This window comes from Notamacropus eugenii, chromosome 5 (genome assembly GCF_028372415.1).
Source record: "Notamacropus eugenii isolate mMacEug1 chromosome 5, mMacEug1.pri_v2, whole genome shotgun sequence".
Lineage (NCBI taxonomy): Eukaryota > Metazoa > Chordata > Mammalia > Diprotodontia > Macropodidae > Notamacropus > Notamacropus eugenii.
Genome location: NC_092876.1, coordinates 258,537,185 through 258,561,978, shown reverse-complemented (window position 1 = coordinate 258,561,978; position 24,794 = coordinate 258,537,185). Strand labels below are relative to the sequence as shown.

The window sequence follows — 24,794 nt, the reverse complement described above, 5'->3', positions numbered from 1 at the left end:
TTAGTCATCCTTTATACTTAGAGTAGCTTGGTTTCCTAACTTCTCAAAGAGAGGGTATGTGCAATATATTTCTTCTTGTTATCTCAATTCAGGGTCCTGCATGTTGTTTGTCTGAATGGCCAACCATAGGTATTGCTATTCACAGAAGGGCTGCCGATCCAAAGTCATGTCATAATACATTCATCAGTGTACCATAGTAGTTTTCTGGACTTGGTATTAGGTAGATGTGGGTTCCACTCTCACCTAAGAGATTTACTAGTTGTGTGAACCTGAATAAATCATTTAATGTTTTGAGCCCCAGTTCCCTCATCTGTAAACAACTACCTCACTGGGTTATCCATTGGGATCAAATGAGAGAATATGTATAAAACAGTCAAGCCTGCAAATGTTAGTTAAGGGCTATATGCCAGACACTGGGCTAAGCTCTAGGAAATACAAGCAAGCGGAAAGGAAGATAATCCCTACTAATAGGGAAAGATTGCATCTAAAAGGCAATAGGAGACACCATGTAGGGGTGAATGGTAGATAAAGTCTGGAGAGTGAGGTATGGGGCCTGGAGAGTCACCAAGACACAGTTAGCCTGGGCACTTTCCGTGAAATGGATGATCTGAGGGAAAGTAGCCAATCAGAGGGCAACTAGGTGGAACAGCGAATAGAGCACCAGTCCTGGAGTCTAGAAGACTCATTTTCATGAGTTCAAATTCACTTACTAGTTGTGTGACTCTGAGCAAGTCATTTAACCCTGTTTGCCTCAGTTTCCTCATCTATAAAGAGAGCTGGAGAAGGAAATGGCAAATCAGTCCAGTATCTTTGCCAAGTAAACCCCAAATGGGGTGAAGAGTTGGACATGATTGAAAAATGACTGACTGACAACAAATCAGAGGAAGGAGCCACAGAGGTGGAGTATACTTCCTATTTGAGAAGTCTGGGGTAAAGTGCTGTTATATGGGGAGGCTTCTGTGTCATGACAGAAAAAAATTCCCAAGAATCAGGAATCCTGAAAAGGAATGAAATGCTTGTTGGTTTGTTAAAATACTTTGCAAACCTTCAGGTTCTTATACATACATACATACTTACATACACACACATATATAGATACACATACATATACACACTATTGTTTTGGTACTGGTGATGATGATGATGGTGGTGGTGGTGGTGATGATGATGAAAATGATGAAGAAGTCATCTCTAGTTTGAGCACTTGGTTTTTTAGCCAAGTTTAACCACTTTTAACCACTTGGTTCTTCCTAGTGGATTTTTACAGTAGGCTTACCTCTTTTGCGTGTCCATGTTTTTTATCACTGAGGAAGTCCTATGGTTGTCTGGTGTTTGATACAATCAGCATATCTGTATACTGGGGTATCTGGAGAACCCTGCTATCAATAGAAAATCCTTCTTCTACTCAATAAATGCTTGTTGGTGGTAATGGTAATATTTGAATACAAATATAGCACTATAATATAAAACCCTAGATTCGCATAAAATGTGTTTTTTCTAACTAATATTGGGAAAAGCTGTTAAAGCATGGGATACAATAAAATAAACTTTGAGTCAGAAGATTGTGGTTCATATCCCAGCTAGCTTTACCACTTATTACCTGTGTAGCCCTAGGCAAGTCATTCCACCTCTCTGAGGGCTTCTTCTTCATGTGTACCATGAAAAGGTTGAACAAGAATACCTCGAGGGGCTTTTAGTTCTAAATTTCATGATCCTAAGGTCATTTACTGTAAAGAAACAAATTCATTGCTAACTTATACATAGAGAAGATTCTTAAGCATGTATCTGAATTTTTACATCATTTATTTTTGTTCATTTTTTTCTTAGGGGAAATACCATGGAAATCCTATGCACATAGCAGTAGTTATTTCTAATTGTTTAAGAGAAGAAAGAAGAATATTGGCTGCAGCCAGTATGCCTGTACAGGTAATGTCACCACCTTGAACTCAACTCTTTTGAAAACCTAACTTAACAGTTCTCCTCAAAACTATCCCCCCTCCTCCCTACTCCACCATTAGCCTTGCTTTAGTCTGTCAGTGTTCATTCCTAGCCTAGACTTGGTCTTCATTACGTCACTCCATAATAGAATTAGAGAATAGTTGTTCATGCACTGTGGATAGAGTGCTGGGCCTGGAATCACAAAAGTTCATCCTGAAGTTCAAATCTGATTCAAATCTGGCCGCAGACACTTGACTAGCTGTGTGCCCATGGCCAAGTTGCTTCACCTCAGTTTGCCTCAGTTTCCTCAACTATAAAAGGAACTGGAGAAGGAATTGGAAAACCACTCCAATATCTTTGCCAAGAAAACCCAACATGGGGTCACGAAGAGTCAAACACCACTAAAATGACTGAACAACAATACAGTGGTCAATGTGGAGGGAGGTTTCCAGTAGACTACCCCCAAGAATCTGTGCTTTTTATCAATCACTTGGATAGAGGCATAGATTGCATGCCCATCAAATCTGCAAGTAACAATTAAAAGGTAAAGAGATAAGCAACACATTAGATGAGGATCCCAAAGGATCTTGACAGGCTGAGGCACTAAACTGAATCTAACATGATGAGATTTGATCAGGACAAATGTAAAGTCTTACACTCAGTTTCCAAAAAATCAACTTCTTAAGTATAAGATGAGGGAGGATTTGGTATACAGCAGAAGTGTCAAACATGCAGTACACGAGTCACATGAAGCCTACAACACTCGCAAGTGTGATCTTAATCAGATTAAAATGTAATTGGGAAATATTTAACAAGCTTAAATACAATACAAAAAATGGAATATTAATGTGTAGTTTTCTATTTCAATATGCAGCCTACAGGATCCATCTATATGGTTAATGGCTCCCATTTCTATTTGACTTTGACTACACTGACATACAGCAGCTACTCAGAAGACCTGAGGGTTTTAGCTCAATACAATTCAATAGGGTGATATGACAACCGAAAAGACTAAGACAATCTTGGCCTTTACTAAAAGGCATGGTTTCCAGAAAGTGTTGCTGTTTTGTTGATTTTTTGTGTCCAATTCTTCAGGACCCCTTTTGGATTCTTCTTGACAAAGATACTGGAGTGGTTTGCCCTCTCCTTCTCCAGCAATTTTTACAGATTAAGGAAACTGAGACATACAGTATTAAGGGACTGCTCAGAGTCACACAGCTAGTAAGTGTCTGAGGCCAGATTTGAACTCAAGAGTTCCTGACTCCAGACCCGGTATCTATCCATGGTTCCACCCACTTGCCCATTTTCAAGGAACAGGGAAATGATAGTTTCTCTATATTCTGCCTCCACTGAGACTTCATCTGTAGTATTTTAAGTTCTGAGAGCTATAAGTTAAAAACATTGAGATACTTGGAGAGTGTTCAGAGAAAGGTATTGTGGATGATGAAGGGTCTTGAATCCTTGATATTTTAAGTTCAGCTGAAAGAACTGGGAATGTTTAGCTTAGAGAAGACTTTGGAGTGATGTGAAAACTCTTCAAGTATCTGAAGGGTTATCAGGGGAAGGAATGATTAGATTTATTCTGTTTGACCTCAGACAGCAGAATCAGGAGAAATGAATTGTGACTGTAAAAAGGTCATTTGAGACTTAACTTCAAGAAAGAATTTCCTAGCAATTTTTACTAGTGTTGTTTAATCATTTTTCATTTTTGTCCAACTCTTCATGACCCTATCTGAGATTTTGTCAGTAAACATAGTAGAGTGGTTTACTGTTTCCATCTCATTTTATAGATGAGGAAACTGAGGTAAACAGGATTAAATGACTTGCCCAGGGTCACATGGCTAGTAAGTATCTGACACCATATTTTAATTCAAAAAGATGAGTCTTCTACTGTGCCTCATAGCTGCCCTTCCTAACAGTTAGAGCTGTTCAAAAGAGTATTTACTTTAAGAGCACTCACTCTTTGAAGATCTTTATGTAGATACTGAATGGTCACTTGCTGGGTATGTTACAGGGAGAGTCAGGAAGACCTTAGTTCAAACCCAATCTTAGACACTTACTAGCTGTATGACTGGGCAAGTCAATTAACTTCTGTCTGCCTCTGTTTTCTCAACTCAGAGAAAATAATAGCAACTTCGCAGACTTGTGAACAAATGAAGTAATATTTATGAAATCCTTAGCATGGCACATAGTTGGCACTATGTAAATATTCATTACCTATGCTTCTCTCCCTTCCCTTTTTTTTCATGTACGAATTGGATTAGATGGCAGCTGAAGTCCTTTCCATATCTAAAGTTCCATAGTTCTATAAGGCAGGGAGACTAATTGGGAAGTCATTGCAACAATCCAAGCAAAAGGTTATGAAGGCTTGAACTAAAGGTACAATTGTCTTAGTAGAGAGCTAGGGTGTGATGCAGAGGGTGCTGTGAAGGGAGAAATGGTAGACCCATTCTAAACTTCACGTCTCATGGGTTGTCCTCCTCATTGAGAATATACTCCCTTTTTCCTTCTGTCTATCTATTACCCATCTCTCAATGCCCAACTCAACCTCCCCTCTCCTGACTCTTGTAGCCTGACTCTTGTAGCCTTCATTAATAACCTGTCCTTTAAATTTTTATAGTGGTGAGTATCTTTACCAATATGGCACAAAGTCATATGTTGTCTGATTCTAGCCAACGTTGTTTCCTATGTATTATCTTTATCTTCTCAACTAAATATAAGCTCCCTCAGGGCAAGACACTTCGATATTTCTCACAGCACTTATCTCAAGTGCTGAACGTGTGTCAAGTATTCAGTAGATATTTATGTTACATGTGGGCTTTTGAAGTCACCTAAGAACTCGAGCTCCAGAGACCCTTGCTACTTTTCCCAGATAGAGTTGGGGCTATTTGGGGTAATCAACTGTGAAAGTTCCAGCTCTAGGCACAACCGGTGTAAATTCTCTATTTATAGAAGCCATAAATTCAATATCAAAAGCATTTCATTGAAACATAAAAAGCAGTGTCATTAACAAGGGAGGATAAAATAGAAGAATTATTCATGAACAAATTGGTTCAGTCTCTTAAGGCTCCCTAAAATTGATCCTCTCAAATCCCCCACACATCAAAAGAGGGATGTAGTAAAACCCTCAGGATTTGGTGTCCTCGGCCTCGTGAAGTTCTGACGAAGTCTCTGAGGCTGGGCTGGTGATTCACTGAAGCTTCCTTGTCTGGCTCCAGGATCAATGTGATTCTTTGAGGACTGGGTTTGAAACTCCCATAGTTGTACTGCTCTATAAGCTTCTCTTTTCTTGTGTCCATTCTCACCTGCAAAGCACATGGTCTCCCCAGCTCTACGATTCCCAAGACTAGTAGCTACAATTTTTCAACTTCCTTCCCTCCAGAACAGGCCTCACCATCGGAATCTTCACCCCTACAGCTTTCTGGAAATAGTGACCAGAGAATTTCTTGCAATTACCAATGCACTCTGGGCCCCACAAATCCTGGGGAAGAAATCCTGAGGACCTTTCTCCTGAACCACGCCTACTTCATTACTGATAAATTAGATCATATGTCTGCCCCCCCCCCAAAGGTCATTAAGTAAATAGTACAACTAAAAAATGATTACACAGTTCAAATCCAGTTACAAAGACTAATTAACTGAATAAATATACCAAATATTTTTAAACCTTGGACAGTGGTCTATAGTATTGATGTTTTAATGATTTTGTGACAATGCAATTATAACTACGAATAATAATTTAGTTTAGTTGAAACTTAAAAAAAATTTCGTTCCTATAATATTCCATCAGTAAAATGAAAACGTCAGAAACCTAGTTGTACAGTACAAAATTAGCTGATAGGATGTCATAATTATTTAAATAATTATGAATAAAGTTTTCACTTTAATTATGGTGCTATGGAAAGTGTTCCAGATTGAATTAAGAAGGCTGCATTCAAATATTTGCTCTCTTGTTTATTACCTTTGTGATGCTGGGTCAATTATTTAACTTTTCTGGGCCTTAGTTTCTTCTATAAAACAAAGGGTTTGGACTAGAACAGGGAGAAGCATTTATTAAGTGTCTACTACGTGGCAAGCATTGTACTAAGCTCTTTACTAATACTATTTCATTTGAGCCTTACAACAACTCTGTAAGGTAGGGGCTATTATTATCCTCATTTTACTATTGAGGAAACTGAGACAAATAGATGTCAAGGGACTTACCCAGGATCATACAACTAGTTAGTGCCTAAGGACATATTTGAATTCAGGTCTTTCTGACTCTTAGAGTAGTTAGAGGGTAAAATGGATAGAGCACTGTGCCTAAAGTCAGGAAGACTCCTCTTCCTGAGTTCAAATCCAGCCTCAGACACTTATTAGCTGTATGACTCTGGGCAAGACACTTAACCTTGTTTACCTCAGTTTCCTCATCTGTAAAATGAGCTGGAGAAAGAAATGGCAAACCAGTATCTCTGCCAAGAAAACCCCCAATAGGATATGCGCTGCACCACCTGGCTACCCCCACTAGATACTAGAGGAATATAAAGATACCATTCCTATCTTAAAGGAGCTTTGTTTAGTAAGGGAGATGAGATGTACTTAATTAAATAATATACAAAGTAGGCTGTGGTAAGTACCACAAGTGTAGCACAAGAAGAGAATTTTAAGAGTTCATGGAAGATAAAATAAGATTTGACCTGCATGTCCTATACTGGCAAACTTTTTCTCATTCTGACCTTAATAAATTTGTTATTCATCATATCCATTACTGGTAGAGTAGATAGAATGCTGAACTTGAAGGAAGTGTTCAAATCCTACTTCTGATTCTAGCTGTGGGATGCTGGGCAAGTCACTTAACTTTTCTGAGTCTTGATTTCCTTATTTGTAAAATGTCAATAAATATACCTGAAATACCTATTTTTTGCAGACTATTGTCTGTAAAACTCAAAAAATATAATTTATGTAAGCAAATCACGAAGGGTTATAGAAATGTCAACTGTAATTATTTCCAAAGTGCTATACCAAATTTATTGACACTGTGTGACTACACTGTTCTTCCAGGGACCCCTGGAAAAGTCCTTGCAGAGCTCTGTGGTTTCAGAAAGGCAGAGAAATGTGGAGCACAAAGTGGCTGCCATCAGAAACAGTGTGCAGGTATGTAAGACACTTTTCTTATGTGAAAGACTTGAAGCTGTCTTCAGATGAATACTGCATAAAAATTTTATGATAATTTTCTGGCAAGATAAACCTCCCTCTACTAGGAAGTATGCTGACAATATCAAAGAAATTTTCCAAGGTAGAAAAAAAAAGAATCTTAAATTTCCTATTCAAAATGGCACTTATTTGATCTTTAAAGAAGTTAGAAATTTTCTGCAGTTGCAATGCCATAACTAAAGGAGAGACCACAAATCAATTAATCAATAAACATTTATTAAGCACCAACAATGCTCCAGGCACTATGTTAAATACTGAGGATACAAAAAGAAACAAAAGGTAATCCCTGCCTTCAGGAAGCTTATAATCTAATGATGAGGGTGCTTCTTCATTTCAGTAGCTATAAAATTGCTATCCTGATCTAAGTAGTGAGGACACAAAGGCAGAGACTCACTCGACCCCTCCCAAATTCCCCTCCAAATAACATCAAAACAATGCCTCTAAGTGAATTCTGGAGTGGCAGAACTAAAAAATGACAGGGTGAAATAATTTTCCAGACCAAGACAGCTTACAGGGTTGGCAGGAAAAGTCCGTCCTCCTGGGGTGTAAGTAGAGTGCAGTCCAGTGCAGGCAATGGCCTTAGCTGCAACTGAATCATCAGTGGAGGCTTCCAGGGCTCTGAGCCCACAGATAGTAAGGGGGTAGGCAACTGGTCAGAAGGATATTACAAGGGACCCTTTGCTGGTGCTCAGAGCAGAACTCTGTTGCATTGCCCACACATAGTTCCTGGTCACAATCCTAGGATGAGGAGGAACACTAGCAGGAGAGGGGACCCTCCTCACAGCTCCAGGGTAAATAAGAGTGCTTGTGGACACTCATAGACCAGAGAATAAAGATGGAAGAAAAGAAGTGTCTTGCTTATTCTTTTATCCAGTTTCTGCTTGACCAGCTCTACCATGGAGGCTTCTCTTCTGATGCCCAAGAGAGTCTGGAAGTTGTGAGGTCAGGAGAGCAGCGACCACAACTCTCCTTAGATCATACCACCTTGGAAGAGCTGAAAATTTACAAACTCCCAAAACTAGGAGCACAAAAAACCTGAAGCTTGGGACAATGCCCCCTCCACCCTTGGAACAGAGCCCAATTTTAACATAAAGTTAAAAGTCATGAAATAGGCTGGAAAAAAAATGAGCAATCAATAGCAGAAAAGAACCTGACCATAGAGAGTTACTATGGCAAGCGGGAAGATGAAAACATAAACTGAGAAAACAATGAAATCATATCAGCTACATGCAAAGTCTCAGGGAAAAAAATATGAATTGGTCACAGGACCAAAAAAGTACTCCTGGAAGAACTCATACAGAATTTTAAAAATCAGATAACAAAGATAGAGGGAAAATTGGGGAAAAAATTTAGAGCGACACAAGAAGAGATGAATAAAGAAACAACAGCTTGGTGAAGGAAGCACCAAAAAAAATACTGTACAAAATAGCATCTTAAAAAACAAAATTGGCCAAATGGAAAAAGATGTACAAAAATTCACTGAAGTAAAGAACTTAAAAATTAGAATTGGACAATTGGAAAAAGAGGTGCAAAATCTCACTAAAGAAAATAATTCCTTAAAAATTAGAATTGGGAAGGCTAATGACTCCATGAGACATCAATAAATAATAAAGCAAAATCAAAAGAATGTAAAAATAGAAGAAAATGTGAAATATCTCATCAGAAAAACCACTGACCTGGAAAAGAGATCAGAGAGAGATAATTTAAAAATTATAGGACTACCTGAAAGCCATAATAAAAAAAAGAACAAGAAATTATCAAAGAAAATTTCCCTGATATCCTATAACCAGAGGGTAAAATGGAAACTGAAAAGAATCCACTGATCATCTCCTGAAAGAGATACCAAAATAAAAACTCCCAGGAATATTAGAGCCAAATCCCAAAGCTCTAGATCAAGAAGAAAATATTGTAAACATCCAGAAAGAAATATTTCAATTATCATGGAGCCACAGTTAGGATAATACAAGATTTAGCAACTTCTACATTAAGGGATTGGAGGGCTTGTGATTTGATATTACAGAGGGCAAAGGAACTAAGATTACAATGAAAAATCATCTACCCAGCGAAACTGTGTGGATATTTAATTAGCGAACTTTCAAACATTCCTGATGAAAAAACATAATTGAATAGAAAATTTGACTCTCAAATACAAGACTTAAGAGGAAAAGGTAAACATGAAAGAGATATCATAAGGAATTCAGTAAGGTTAAACTATGTACATTCCTAAATGGGAAAATGATCCTTGTAACTCCTAAGAACATTGCCTTTATTAGGGAAGCTAAAAGAAATACACATAGAGTACATGGGGGTGAGTTGGTTATGATGGGATGAAATCAAAAAATAAAACAAAACTAAGGGGTAAGAAAGATGGATGCACTGGGAGAAGGATAGGGGTAAATTATCTCACATAAAAAAGGCATGGTAAAACTTTTTACAGTAAAGGGGAAGATGGGAGGTGGCAGACAGTGCTGGAACCTTACTCTCATCAGAATTGGCTCAAAGAAGGAACAACATACACTCAGTTATGTATAGAAATCTATTTTATGCTACACAAAAGTAGGAGAGAATGGGGAAAAGAAAAGGAGAAAAAGCTGATGGAAAGGAAGGCAGATTGGAGGAGGTAGTGATCAGAAGTAAAACATTTTTGAGGAGGGATGAAGTGAAGAGAGAGTCAGACAGAGAGAGAAGGATAGTAGGGGGGAAATAAGATGGAGGGTAATACACAGTAATCATAACTGTGAATGGCAATGGGAAGAACTCACCCAGAAAATGGAAGTGAATAGCAGAAAGGATTAAAAACCAGAATCCTACAATATGTTTCCTACAATAAATGTCCTCAAAACAGGAGAGTAAAGGTGAGAGGCTAGAGTAGAATCTATTATGCTTCAGGTGAAATAAAAAAAAATAAACTAGGGGGAGCAATCGTGATCTCAGACAAAGAAAATCAAAAATAGATCATAATAAAAGAGATGATCATAGAAACTGTATTTTGCTAAAAAAAAAAAAAAAGGTTCCACATACAATGATGTAATATCAATTCTAAACCTGTATGCACCCAATGTTATAGCATCAAAATTCTTAAAGGAAAAGTTAAATGATTTACGGGAAGAAATAGACTGTAAAACTATACTAGTGGGGTACATCAACTTTCCCCTCTTAGAACTAGATAAATCTAATCAGTAAAGAAAACAAGAAAAAAGTAAGGCGATGAATAGAATTTTAGAATTTAGAATTTTAGATATGATAGACCATTGAAGAAAATTCAGTGGGATCAGAAACGAACATGTTACCTACACAAAAATTGGTGATGTATTTGGATATCAAAACCTCACAAACAGATGCAGAAAGACATAAGTATTAAAGGCATCCTTTTCAGATCATAAAGCAATAAAAATTACATTCAATAAAGGACTATGGAAACATAGATTCAAAATTAATTGAACCACATAATCCTAAAGGATAGTAGGCCAAAGAACAAATCACAGAAATAATCAATAAGTTCATTAAAGAGAATGACAACAATAAGACAACATACAGAAATTTATGATATACAGCCAAAGCAATAGTTAGGGGAAATTTTACTTCTCTAAAATTGCTACCCCTATGCAAACTGAGCTGCTTGGTATGGTCCTATTCCTAGAGTTTCTTTGTCAAGGCACCCCATCTACTTCTTTCCCAATTCTTTTAGGGGCATAGGCTAGTTTCTCCTGGTACAACTATATCCATCTTTGGATTGTCTTGTGCTACCACTGCACCTACCTCAGGTGAAAGATTTCCTAGTTCATTCATTCATTCATTCATTCATTCCTAATTATAGCTCTATAAACCTCTATACAAACTGTAAGAAATATTTAAGTCTATACTACACCCAGTTCTATCCAGGATAAACTCTAACTAGTAGGCAAAATGTTAAATTAGGTGATAGCTCTGGATTTTTTTGATTCTCCGCAAAAACAGTAGGAAAAAAGAGCAAGACCTTCAGGCATCCTCAGGGTACAATGTTCTGATATATCATCATACAAAGCTAGTTTTGAAAGAACAAGTTCTATTTGGCCTGTCTCCACAGGTATTATACAAGTGAAGAGAGAATTTTTCTACTACAGAAAGAATATTTTATCATATTTATCAGTCACAAGGATGGGATATGCATCCTACATAAATCTGATCATTTTAGAAGCCTAAGAAGTTATAAAAAATTGGTGCTTCACTGATCTTCAACTAATTATACATCAATGCCAGAACCTTCTTCTAGCCCATGTCATGTTTTTAAATGAAGCACTCTGCAAATTCTCAAGACTCTAGAGAAAATTTTAACAAGGTTACACCTTTGGCTTTTCAATTATCGTCATAATATTAGTGGTTCCTTTTAATTACTGTTCATGTCATTTTATGTGTCTGCGCGATGTTTTCTTCATTTAGCTTTTAATTAGCTTTCTGTTTGGTTCCTATTAGGAAACACTTGCACGTTGATGTCTGGAATCTTGTCTGCTCCATTTTAAATGTATTTTAACTTAGAGCTCTGGGAGGGAGGTGATAGTGGACATTCAAACAGCAGTTTGGAGTGAGTTTGGAGAAAAGTTTAAAATTATTTTAAATAATTCAATGCTAATGAGTTTTTATACAACCATGAGCTCTAAGGACCAGGGAAGAGAAGAAAAATCAGCTGGAGGAAAAAAATATATTCTAGATTGGAAGAGTGTCAGTCAGCGATTGTGGATATGCCTGTATGTGAATGGATGGAGTCATCTGGTCACAGTTTTTCACTTCTGGATGAGGACAATCCATATGTAGTACACATACATACATGCACAAAAAGGGATCGAAGAGAAACAGAGTGATTTCTGCCTTTTGAAAAAGGATAGGGAGGAATTGATTAGTTTAGAAGAAGTACTCTGGGTCCTGATGAGGAATGAAAACAAGGCAAATTAATGCCTTCACTCTGATAAATTGAAAACAGATAATTAGAAACTAGAGGAAAACCATCTGTAAGGGTTGAAACTCTGAAGTGTCAGAGCTTTGCTTAAGTCCCGGAATACTTTTGACTCCAAGAAAAAAATGATTTATCTAGTTAACTTTGATAATAAAATCCAGCATTAGATTTATTGTTCACTTGTCTCCAACTCTTTAGGAACACTTTTGGGGTTTTCTTAGCAAAGATACTAGAGTGGTTTGTCATTTTCTTCTTCAGCTCATTTTATAGATGAGGAAACCGAGACAAATGGTTAAGTGACTTGTCCAGAACTATACAGCTAATATGGGTCTGAGGTCAGATTTGAACTCAGAAAGATGAGTCTTCCTAACTTCAAGCCTCCCACTCTATCTACTGTTCCATCTAGCTGCCCACGGAGTTAGATGAGGCAATAATTAAAAACAGCTGAAGTTTAATGAAGGAAGGCACCAAATTATTCTTAAGTCTTGTAAATTTGTTAATTTTCAAGCAAAATATAATAAAATATGTTTAATATGTTGAAAGAAAAATTACACATTGTGCAATTAGTACCTAGCTAAACTAATACTTTAGTTTTTAGAGAAAGGCATAGTTTTTCAATCAACCAATAAACATTTCTTAAGTACCTACTATGTGCTAAGCACTGCGCCAATCCCTGAGGATACAAAAAGAGGCAAAAGATAGTCCTTTACTTTAAAGAGCTCACAATCTAATGGGAGAGACAATAAGTCATACAAACAAGCTATATACAAGATGAACAGGAAATAATTAAAAGAAGGAAGTACTAGAAATAAGAGGGGTTGGGAAAGGCTTCCTGTAGCAGATGCAATTTTAGCTAGGATGTAAAGGAAGCCTTGGAAACCAGTAGGTAGAAAGGAGGAGGAGAAAATTCCAGGTGTGGGGTACAGCTAGAGAAAATATCTAGGAGCTAGGGGCAGGTAGGTATCAAGTTGAGTAGAAGTCCTGGAGTCAGGAGGACCTGAGGGTTTAAGAGGATAGATAGTGAGTTCTGTTTTAGACATGTTGAATTTAAGAGGTCTACTGGACATCTAGTTTGAGATGTCTGAAAGGTAGTTAGAGATGTGAGGCTAAAAGTCTGCAGAGAGATTGGGGCAAGAAAGGTAGATTTGAGAACTAGTACCATACAGATAGTAATTAAACCAAATAATGTATGGTGTTACATGCTAAATGCTTCTTGATTCAGTTTTTTCATGGCTGGGCAAAACCCAGGAGGCTGGCCCATGTAACTATAGAAGTCAGATATCACTCTTCACCTGATGTCACTCTTCACAATTTCCTAGGAGAAAATAGTCTCTAAAAGATCTCTAAAACTATCTAAAAAACTCAAACCTATAAAATGATGGCAAGAATTATAAGCCTTATGATAACAAATTGTCTATGAAATTCAAAAAGTTATAAATATCTTTTATAGAGTGGAAAGGAGAAAATGAGAAATTGTATAAAATAAAATTGAAAAAGTTCTCTATCTTCAAAACTGTAAATCAAATGAAATCTATGTGCTGTGGTGGTGGGTACTCTACAGTCATTCAAAAGATACTTTAATTTATATTCAGAAAAGATGACATAAGTGTTAGCAGACATAAAGTACAGAATTATTAGTAGTTGCTTTCTTTTTTTCAGTTTCTGAAAGTAAAAGCTTCACACACGCATACACACACACACACTCACACACACACACACACACACACACACACACACATACCAGTTTACTGACGGAAAAGAAGATATCCTCAGCTTTAGTCACTTCTGGTTCATAATATCTCCCTAAAGAAATTCATTTCAGCAAGCATTTATTATTATCTACAAGGCACTTTACCAGGCATAAACAAAACAAAGTGAAAAATTAAGCACCCAGGGCTTCCTGTGGTCTATAGATGTAGAGGGAGGAGAATGCAGAAATGAAAATGCGAAAATTATTAGCTAATTAAGAAGATATTGTTGTGAATCAGAAACAAAAGGTAATAACTTAGGAAAATTTCTTGGAAGAAGTAGGGTCTAATAAGTTGAACCTTGAAAAGTAAGCAATTCAGCCAACGTGGGAAGGAAAATATAATCAAATTTTGAGTAATAAATAGCAAAGGACAAGGTTCAAAGAGGAGAAAAGTCAATTGGGAAAGATTGAATCAAATAATTTGACTTGAAAAGATGGAAAAGGAAAGCTCATATACATTAAGGTGGTATAAAATAGCCTATGTATATGTAGCATTTTATAAGCATTGCCTTATCTGACCCTTGCAACAGCTTTATGAGGTAAATACTATTTTACTCCCTTTGTACAGATAAGTAAGCTAAAGCTTAGGCTACATGAATCCTCTATGGCCACATAACTTGTAATTGTAAGACACAAGATTCAAACCTAGGTCTTTCCTCATTCCAATTCCACTGCTTCTTAATATAAAACTAAGCAAACTGGAATGAGGGCTTAAACAAGTGAGGATTATAGCCGCAAAGTGTGAGAAAATCTCTGGAGAAACTGAAGAATGATAAATGAATTAAGAGAGAAAATAATGTCTCTGGAAATAGCATTTAGAACTGCACTAAGTGATGAAAGTCTAGATGCAGTGAGAACAGAAAGAAATGTTATGACTCAGCAAGGGTTACTGTAAGAAAAGGTAAGACCACTCTGAGAAGTCCTGCATTAGAAGACTATCATGGCCATAGTCAATTGTCAAAAATCTCTGGTTTTGTTGATATGAGAACTTACCAATTATCCCTCTAACTCATCTAAAACTTAGTGTACAGTCTTAAGAGAGTTTCCTGAGGGTCAGAGTTGAAGTGACTTGCCCATCATCACACATCTAGGAAATGTATCAGATGTAGACTGTCATCAAGTATACCTTGATAGAAGACATATAGTAACATATGCATAGAAAGTAAACTTCTTGAGAACAGGGTCTGTTTCAGTTAGTCAATCAATTAGCATTTATTAAGCACCTTCTATGAATCAGGCACTATGCTAAGCTCTGGGAATACAAAAAAAGGCAAAAGATAGACTCTCTCCTCAAAGAGCTTACATTTTAATGGAAGAGACATTATACAAATAAATATGCACAAACAAGCTATAGACAGAAAAGACTGAAGAAAAATCAACAGAGCGAAGGTACTAACTCTAAGGGAGATGAGGAAAAAGCTTCTTGCAGATGGTGAGACTTGAGCTGGGACTTGTGTTTTGTATCCCCAGCATACATACTTTATAAATATTATTTGAATTGAATGGAATCAAATTGCCTGAGAGGCATTTAAAATGATGCTTCTTGAAACCATTCCACTGCTATACTAAACTAAATATGATTTCTTTTTTAAGATGACAGAACAAGATGTCAAGTATTTAGAAGATTTGCAAGATGAATTTGACTACAGGTATAAAACAATACAAACTATAGGTAAGCTTATTATTTTTTAATAATTCTACAAAAAAACAGAGTGAATAGGCCCAGAGTTCCTTACATATTATCAGGATTACAGAAAGTCTACCATCCTATGTCCTTTTTTAGGATGTGGGATTCAGAGGCAAATGAAAATATGTGGAAGTGCTGATATTCCAAAGTAATATTTATGAGGGTGAAGTAATGTTTACAGAATCTGTAATCTCATTGGTGTGACTATTTCCCTTACCAATGGAGAATACAATCCTCTCATACCTTAGTAAACAATCTTTGTAAGTTGGTTGTAGCAAAAAAAAAAAAAAAATGAAAAAGGCACACATAGGGATGAAATTCTGAATTTAGCTAGATCAGTCCCCTAATACTATAGATACTATGTCTGGTTTGGGTCTATATGCAAAACCTTTTCCACTTAGTAGGAACTTTTAGAACTTGTGATCAATTGGCATAGCCCTCAGGAACCTAAGTCACCCCATGCCATGAAGAGGCAACATATTAGGACTTTAGTGGAAGCCCAAGTTCATACATCTAGGAAGTGGTAGAGCCAAGATTAACTCTTGGCTCTTTCAACAACAATGTTCCTTCACCTAAATTCAATCACTTGAGGGAGCTCATGAGCAGGTTTAGACACTGGGAGTCTCTGGGTTTCTATGGTGGCACTAATATGCCAAGTACATGTACTTTAGATGAAGCCTTCCAGTTCTAGGAGTGGGGAATCTATAGCCTAAAGGCCACATGTGACCTCTAGGTCATCAAGTGAGGCCTTGGATGCAAAGGGCCACACTTGAGGACCTAAAGAGCCACATGTGGCCTCGAGGCCTCAGGTTCCCCACTCCTGAATGAGGTCTGTACAAGTCCTTTGTCTCCCATCTCTTGTAAAATATTTTTGAATTGACGACCAGAAACCTAGGAGAGGGAACCAACCAGTCAAATCTTCTCTGACCAAAAGCAGTCATTCATTCCTGAACTATGGATTTTCTGAGTTCATGATTTCTTTTGCAAAAAGGACAGAAAGCAATTCTAGAGATCCCTTTGCATATTTGGTCCCAGATATTTTTGCAAAGTTTATGGAAGATGGCATCCATTCCACTCTGATTCTGTGAACTTCTAGTCCCTAACCAGAGCCTTTTGCTAAGCAAAATGTCTTCATTTCTAAAAAGAAAATTTCCACTTTCCTTTATCTATAACTATATATTATATGATATATATATATATATATATTATACATGAAACAGCCTGGGTTTTTTGTTGGCCAACAAGTTTTATCACACTAAATGGCTTAAGACAAAGGTAAATAGTTAGGGGGTGGGGAGACTCCCAAATTCTGCCTATTAGTCTAGGAGAGTTAACCAGAAATAAAGAATAAAGAAGAGTGAATGATTCAGACAATAAATGTGGAAATGACCCTATGTCTCAAAGTATGAACAAGGGGAATGGAAGAAAGGCATTGTATTTCTCCCGTTTGTAATTGTTCTGTCCTCTTCTAAGCCAACTCCGATATGATTTTCAGCAGAGTGAATGACCTACTGAGCTTCAACCCCTCTTCCAGGACAGCCTAGAATCTCCTGAAGCCAGTTACGGTTACTTGCAATGGCTTCCTCTTTATTCTTTCTTCACGCTGCTTTAAGGTCAAAGTCAGAGATGGATATCAGAAATGGGGAAAGAAGAGGTTAAACTGTCTGCAGATCAGTCCCTTCCATAAAGTTTGAAATCACCACCTACTCTGAACAAAGCAAAAAGTCAGTTTGCATTGTGTAGTTTATAAATAATTGGTTTTTTGAAACCTCAGAACACAATTAAATACATTCAGTAAAACTCAATGTAACCTAATCTTTATTTTAAGTCAAGGCATGTCAAGATTTTTAGTACTCTTAGTCATGTCAAATCAATAATTACTTATTAAGTATCTACTGTGTGTCCTGGACTTTGAGTGGTACTATGATAGATACAAAGCAAATGTCATCCCTCATTGCTAGAAAAGGATAGAGGTATTAGCTTGTGGAAATTTCCAGATGATAGAATTCTGGACACACTAGATTTTATTCTTTCAATTATAAGGAAAAACATTTTGGATTCATGAACTGTTAAATAATGAAATGGGCTATTGGAGGATTAATGGTATTTTTAAACTTGATCATCTTTAAGAATAGAATATGTGCATCTTTTGGCACGTTTGAGTTTTCAAAAAGAAGGGCAATGTTAAGCCTTGGATTTTTTTTTTTTTTACCTCCCAGAGTTATTGTAAGGCTCAAATGAAATAATATGTTGAAGAATTAGGAAGCTTGTAAGGAAAAGCTGCCCAATATAGTATACAAAGTAGAATGAGACTGCCTTGGGAGGTCTTTACCTCAACCTTTGTTTTCTTCATTCTTTCCTTTCCTTCCTATCCTTCCTTTTTCCCCTTACTATATAATTCCTTCTCTTCTTCTTTGTCTCTCATCTTCCTTCTCTTCTTCCTTCTCTCCCTCTCTTTAGTTCCTACTTTTTTTGTCTTCTACCTCTTTTCCCCTCCTCTTCCATTCCTTTCTCCCTTCTTTTCTTCCTCCCACTTTCCTTAAATATTAAATGACACTAGGTGCAAAAGCTGTTTCCTCACATATACTTTTCGTCCTCTCCATTTGATTTCTTTCCACTTATTCTCACATTTCTAGATAAGAGAAGAAACTATTTAGCCCATAAACCTAGAGTCAATACACTGCTTTTGACTCTTTTTTCTTGAACCAGAGCTTTCATCAAAATCCACAAACAAATATGACAAATTGAGACAAACTTACCCATGCCACGGGGAAACTTCACCATGGGAAGGATTCTGTTTTTTCTTTTGTTTTTCTCTTTTTCTACTGCAGACCAAGGTGACAAAAATAGCATTCTTGTGAAGCAGGAAGTTTTGACCTTGCAAGACATGCTCAATACACTAGACTTCAAAAGAAAGGTTGGTAAAGAAGATTTTGCAGGAATTTGGTTGTTGTTTGCCTTCTTAATCTCAACCCCCCTTGAAGAATGGTTGACCTAGAGTCCATGTTCTAGGCAAACCAGTCTATTTCTACGTACAGTGTTTTACTACTTGCCCTTATTTTTGTAAGTGGGTTTGTTTTCAAGGCTAATTTTCCAGAAGCTGATATATATTTTACTAATGGGCTAAATGGTCTATAGCTATGTTTATTTTGAAGATTTTTTTTACCAGTTTCCAATAAATGCAGTTAAGATTTAAGTTTATATCTGTTTTAGTTGCTGTATTTTATTTTACAGTACCTTGTGGGGAACTATATACAAACAAGATATATACAGGTCATATTGGAACTAGCCACAGATGGAAGGCAGATAAGATTGAGGAGACTCAGGATGACTTCCTGTAGTATAGAAACTGAGACTTGAAGGAAGCCGGGAAAGCCAAAGGGTAGAGGTGAAAAAGGAAGATATTACAATCATGCCAGTGAAGATGAATAGAGTTGGGAGATGGAGTGTCTTCTAGGAGGAAGAGCAATAAGGGCAGAGCCACTAGAACATAGGGTACATGATAGGGAGCAAGGTGTAAGAAGAAGGAAAGGGTTAGATAATGAAAGGCTTTAAAACATAAACAGAGGATTTTATATTTGATCCTGTAGGTAATAGGGAGCCACTGGAGATTATTGAATAGGAGAGTGACATGGTCAGGCTTCCACTTTAGGAAGATCACTTTGATAGCTGAGTGGACGATGAACTGGTATGAGGAAAGATTTGAGGCAAAGTGATTTTATCCTTAAAATGGTTATGGGTCATCCAGTTTGAGACGTCTAATAGGCCTTTGAAGATAAAAAACTGGAGGAAAGAGGTAAGGATTGCATTTAAACTTTTTGAGCCCAAATCTAGTACTCTACCTACCACATCACATAGCTACTTTGAAATACCACTAACATCAGGCATATAACTCAAGGAGTTCAAAGGCAGGAAGGTCTCAAACACACTGAAATATTTATAGCAGTGTTTTTTGTGGTAGCAAACGAGAAAAAAAAATTCAAGATAATGTTTCTATATGCCACCTAAGTCAATTTCTTTACAGAAGAGGAAAATCAAAGAAGTGGAAGGCATATTTGTCCCAATGGTGCAGCTTTTTGGTGGCAGAACCAGGATAGAAAATCCATAAGCCCAACTCATCATCTAGTGCTTCTCATACTACATGACCTTAGTCAAAGTGTCTTGAAAACTTAACTTGTAATGGTACAAATTTCAATTTTTACATATACATATGTATGTGTATATATTCATTTAATATTATATAATATAAGGTTATATTTATAATTAACTAAATTGCAATTTGAATGCATTTAAAGAATTGATATAATTAGTTAAAATAACAAATATATTCTCTTTATAATTTGATAATATGATCTATTTACATATAAATATTTTTAAATGATATTTGCTCTATTTTCAATAGAATGCCAAGAGACTATTACGAGGACTTTTTTTTGCTTTTGTCTTTGAATCCTCAATGCTTTTCACATAGTAGGTTCTTTAAAATTTGTTGGATCTGATTGGATTATATATCTAGGTAATTTTGTATCATTTTTAACAAGGTGATGGAATATTGCTGCATGATGAGATTATCATAATTATACATTTTCTCCAAAGTAACATACAGCTATATGCATGATATCAATTTGGTAGGGAGTAGAATGCAGCATTTAGTAGGAAGGAAACTAATCTTCCCAGACATCTGTTTCTCCAGTCCAAAGTAGACAAGACAAATTTTCACAAGTTAGATGATCAGTGACTCTGATTTCTTCTCTTGACCCATTGCTTTTTCCTTCAGGAAGTCCTCGGCAAAATAACACAAATAATAAGTGAAATTGACACCTTGATGAAGAACATGCTGCTGGAAGAGCTGCTTGATTGGAAGAGACGTCAGCAAATTGCCTGCATTGGCGGTCCACTGCACAGTGGCCTTGATCAGCTTCAAAACTGGTAAGCCTCCCCTGACTTTAGTTTCCACCGAAAACCACAGGAAGTCAAAGCTTCAGAATGGCCCAGCCCCTGAGAAACTGCAGGTTTAGCCCACAACTGTGAATTCATTCAGCCTGTTGATGGTCTGTTAGTAGCTAAAAAGGGCTTTATAATTGAAAACATAGAGCCAACGTTTTCCAAGTACTTTGTAAACCTTCAAACACGGTACAGATCTAAGCTAGCTTGCAATGATTCTTCTGGACAAATCAAAGCATAATACATTGTTGATTACATCAAAAATTGATTAAATTTGGTCCATGAATTATCAGTACTGAATGTTTCAGAGTAATCTTTGAGACCAGTAATGATCTTTTCTCTGACACACACCTTCTTCCACCAGCAATTTCTTACTCTGGATTTTCATGAGGAACAGATTAATTGATCTTATTCATGTGGGCACCTCCTCCAGTTATGCCAAGGACAATTCATCCTTATCCATGCCTTCATTCTTGCCGTATAACTTTTCCACCTCCTTTACTGGTCATATGTCTCTTTGACATTTATTATACTGTTTCTTTTGTGCAATCCTTCCTTAGTAATATAGGGTAAACCCAAAGTCTTAGTGCAGTTTTAGGCTTTGCTTAAAGCTTACACGAAGCTCTACACTAACACTTTTGGGGACACTGCATCACACTCATACCCACAATGTACGTCTTCATTGCCCCTCCTTTCCCATAATTACCAAAAATTAATAGGCATTATCCCCCCTTAACTCCACCTATCAACTTCCCTGACTTCCTTTTAAGTCTCAACTAAAAACTTATTTTTACAGGAAGCCTTTTCCAGCACCTCTGAATCCTAGTGCCTTCCTTCTGTTAATCATTTCCTATTTGTCTTTTATATAGTTTGCTTGTAGGTAGCTGTTTATATGTCATCTTCCTTGCTCCTTGAGGTCAAAGTTGGTCTTGTGCCTTTTTTGTATCCTTAGCACTTAGCACATTGCCTGGCATGTAGTAGGTGCTTAATAAATGTTTATTAACATTGATTGAAATTTAACTATATAGCCTAAGATAGCAGAACTCATAATTTTTACCAAGATATTCAGTAGGTGTTGCTTTTTTTTGCATGTAAACAGAGAACCAAAAACTTACTAATAGCTGCTATACATTATGAAATACTATGCACTTGTGTGCACAAACACATATGCCCTGTTATTCTTTGCAGTAGAAAGCCTCAGCTATAGGGTTTTTTTCCTAGAAGTCTAAAATGTAAGTATCCAATTGAAAGAATTGTCAAAGGATGTAATAAAGAAGAAATGAAAAGCTCAGTCTAACCTCCAAATTTCTTCCTAACAGCACAATCCAATAAAATAGAAAGCATGCGTGCTAACTCAGGCAACATTCTGTAAGAGCTCTGACCTGCTTGCCCTGCTTGACAAGAGAGTAAGAACTGGGTTCATTTTAAAACATATCGATTTTCCTTCTACAGACTATTTTGCTTTTCTCACCTCTGGGTGCTTCTGCTGATACAAAAACAAAGTAAATATCCAAAAAAGCCATAGAGGACCCCAATACATGCTTGTGCTTGTCAAAAATCTATGCCTGATGCTAAGTGCATTGGGCTTCTGACTTCTCAGAGATCTATGGGAAATGCAGTATTGTTTAGACAGAAAGGTCACAAGCGTGAGACCTGCTTCCCAGGTTTGACAAACCCCCTTTCTCTGGTTTTCTACATTAAAAGTATTCTAGACAGCTTTCCTGGATTAAGAAGTCATTTTGGGGTACCATGTATAGTAATTTCATCTCCTCTCCTTCATGCTAACTTTCTAGCTTTGAGGTTTGCTTATCACAGAAACAGGTTAAAACCAAAACAAATTTGAGGAGAGAACATTTCTAAATTCACCTTAATCCTCATGAATTCTAGTGAAAATCATACTTAAGACTTTTGAAATTGTATTTTTCTGCTGAAGGAATTTCAAAGGCAACTGCTGTTTGTTGAATATACCACAAATGACGAAGATAAGATGGTTTTTATTTTATTGTACTACTAGCAATAGATATGTGCAATGCATCACACAAAAAGATTAATATGTACATTACACTCTTTGGATCATGGTTTATGTGGTAAAAAGAATAATAAAATCACCAGGATTTTTCCTGGTCATGGATTCAATATTAAGTGTTCCAAGTATATATCTGAAGACATTTACTAGCGATTTAATTAAGCAAGATCAAAAGGTACTTGATCTATTACAGTTGGTTTCAGATGTTGATGAAATTTTGCAAATATGCCTTTTATTAGAAATATAAGCTATGAAGTAAAGGACACCTGTCATATGTGTGTTTGTGTGTAGATATAATATATGTATATATATATATATATATACCTATTATAGAATTGCTAGCATTTATAGAGCACTTTAAGGTCTGCAAAGCACTTTGTATATGTATATGTGTGTGTGTTCTTCACAATAAGTCTGTGAGGTAGGTGCAACTATGCCCACTTAACAGATGAGAAACCCAAGGCAGACAGAGGTTGAATAACTTGCCTAGGGTCACACATCTAATATGTATCTAAGGCAATATTTGAACCTAGGTCTTCCTGTACTCTGTACTTGCACCACCTAGCAGAGTATTAATTTATATGTATGAGTGTGTATAAGTGTATGCACATATATATTATGATAAGGCAGATTTATATAAGAATTAATGCAAAGTAAACATGGGGAGGTAGGATAAATCAATTGTTAAATGAAAAAAAAAAACTATTGCTGTCTTCCTTTGCTTTTCAATAGTTTTACCCTGTTGGCAGAAAGTCTTTTCCAAGTCAGAAGGCAGATGGAAAAGCTAGATGAGCAATCCACCAAAGTGTCATATGAAGGTGATCCTATTCCATTGCAAAAACTTCATTTGCAAGAACAAGTCAACTTCTTGATCTACAACCTTTTCCGAAAGTATGTAAAGTATTACCCATCTTAAATGTCATTCAGGTTTCAGGTCTTACGAAATTGAAAGTATGCTCTGCCTGTGGTTTATTGGTCAGGGTTTAAAGAGTGGGGTTGGAAAGGTAAGGAAACAAGGGATTTGTCAAGTGGCATAACATACTGATGACTTGGCAAGGTCAGTTAGGTAGACCTGCATCCAAAAAGCTGTTTTCTCTTCTGCGCCACTCCCTGCAACCTCTGCTGGTGACTCTCTAAGTGTGACATCAAACAGGTCAAAGCATCCATCACTGGCTGTTTTTACCTTTGAGAAAAGGAGATTCTAACAGTTTCTTTTTGACTGGGTCCTGTGAAAGTGAAGAGAGAACATGTCAATGTAATGTGCTACTATGGAAAGAGTTCTGGAGTTGGAGTCAGAGAGCCTGGGCTTGAATCCATGCTCTGTAATTTACCACCTGGATGACTCTTGGGTCAGATACTGTACTAGACCTCAGTTTCCTCATGTAGAAAGTAAGAGGATTGTGATTGTTATTTTGTTTTTTAAAAAGAAAATGCTTAGTTGAAATGAGGTCAGGAATTTTCTGATACTTTTATTTTTGACTATGTACCCTGTCCATGTGTGGTGAATACTAGTCATAATTAAGAGAATAATTGTGAATATTGCCATTTTATGAGGTTTTCTCATCTGAAAAAAGAGGACAAGATTGGAACCTGACTCAGGGTATGTCCTCCTTCCGAAAAATTCAACCTATTCATCTGTAGCTTTCAGTTTGCCTATATAAGTTGTGCTTTCAAATGATGCATGTATTTTTTTTTTTTTTTGCTTTTAGCTCATTTGTGGTCGAACGACAGCCATGCATGCCAACTCACCCCCAGAGACCACTGGTACTTAAAACCCTCATACAATTCACCGTGAAACTAAGGTAGGTCAATATGTTGTATCTCTGGAGACTGATGTACCATGTATGTGTATATAGGTTTGTGTAGGTAGCAAAATTTATTTGAAGGTTATGCCCCCAGTTATTTACACTCTCTCCCTGACAAATGAATTTATATTACATCACATACAATTGTTATTTGCTGACTTGTGTACATATTGTATCCCACCTCTACTCTCCAGTGGAATAAAGTCCCTTATTTTTGTATCCTTAGAGATTAGAACAGGGTCTTTGTGTGTACACTTAACAAATGGCAAAGCCAAGTGAATGGAATTTAAAAAGACTCCTTATGGGTTTGTGAAAAAAGTGAATGTTATAAAGAACAGAGCTAGAGAACCCAAACTGTTAGTGTGGTTGCAATTAATATGTGTTCTAAAGTATGTAATTGCATTTATATCCCTATAATAAGTTTAGAATTGAGAAAGAGAAAAATATCTGATTTACTTTTTTCCCCTCTATACATTGTTCTCTGTTCAAAAATTAATTCACTGCTTTTACCTCCTACTTCA

The 24,794-nt window shown here is 36.6% G+C and overlaps 1 protein-coding gene across 2 annotated transcripts in view; it reads left to right on the top strand.

The window, feature by feature from the left end:
* The window catches only part of STAT4 (signal transducer and activator of transcription 4), a 145,896-nt gene that overhangs the window by 72,376 nt on the left and 48,726 nt on the right, over positions 1-24,794 (top strand). For both annotated transcript variants that reach the window (XM_072612698.1, XM_072612697.1), the window contains exons 4-10: positions 1,828-1,926; positions 6,979-7,071; positions 15,405-15,483; positions 18,330-18,415; positions 20,276-20,427; positions 23,201-23,359; positions 24,178-24,270. In XM_072612698.1, the coding sequence (XP_072468799.1) occupies positions 1,828-1,926; positions 6,979-7,071; positions 15,405-15,483; positions 18,330-18,415; positions 20,276-20,427; positions 23,201-23,359; positions 24,178-24,270 (761 nt within the window). The remainder of the gene's footprint in view (positions 1-1,827; positions 1,927-6,978; positions 7,072-15,404; positions 15,484-18,329; positions 18,416-20,275; positions 20,428-23,200; positions 23,360-24,177; positions 24,271-24,794) is intronic.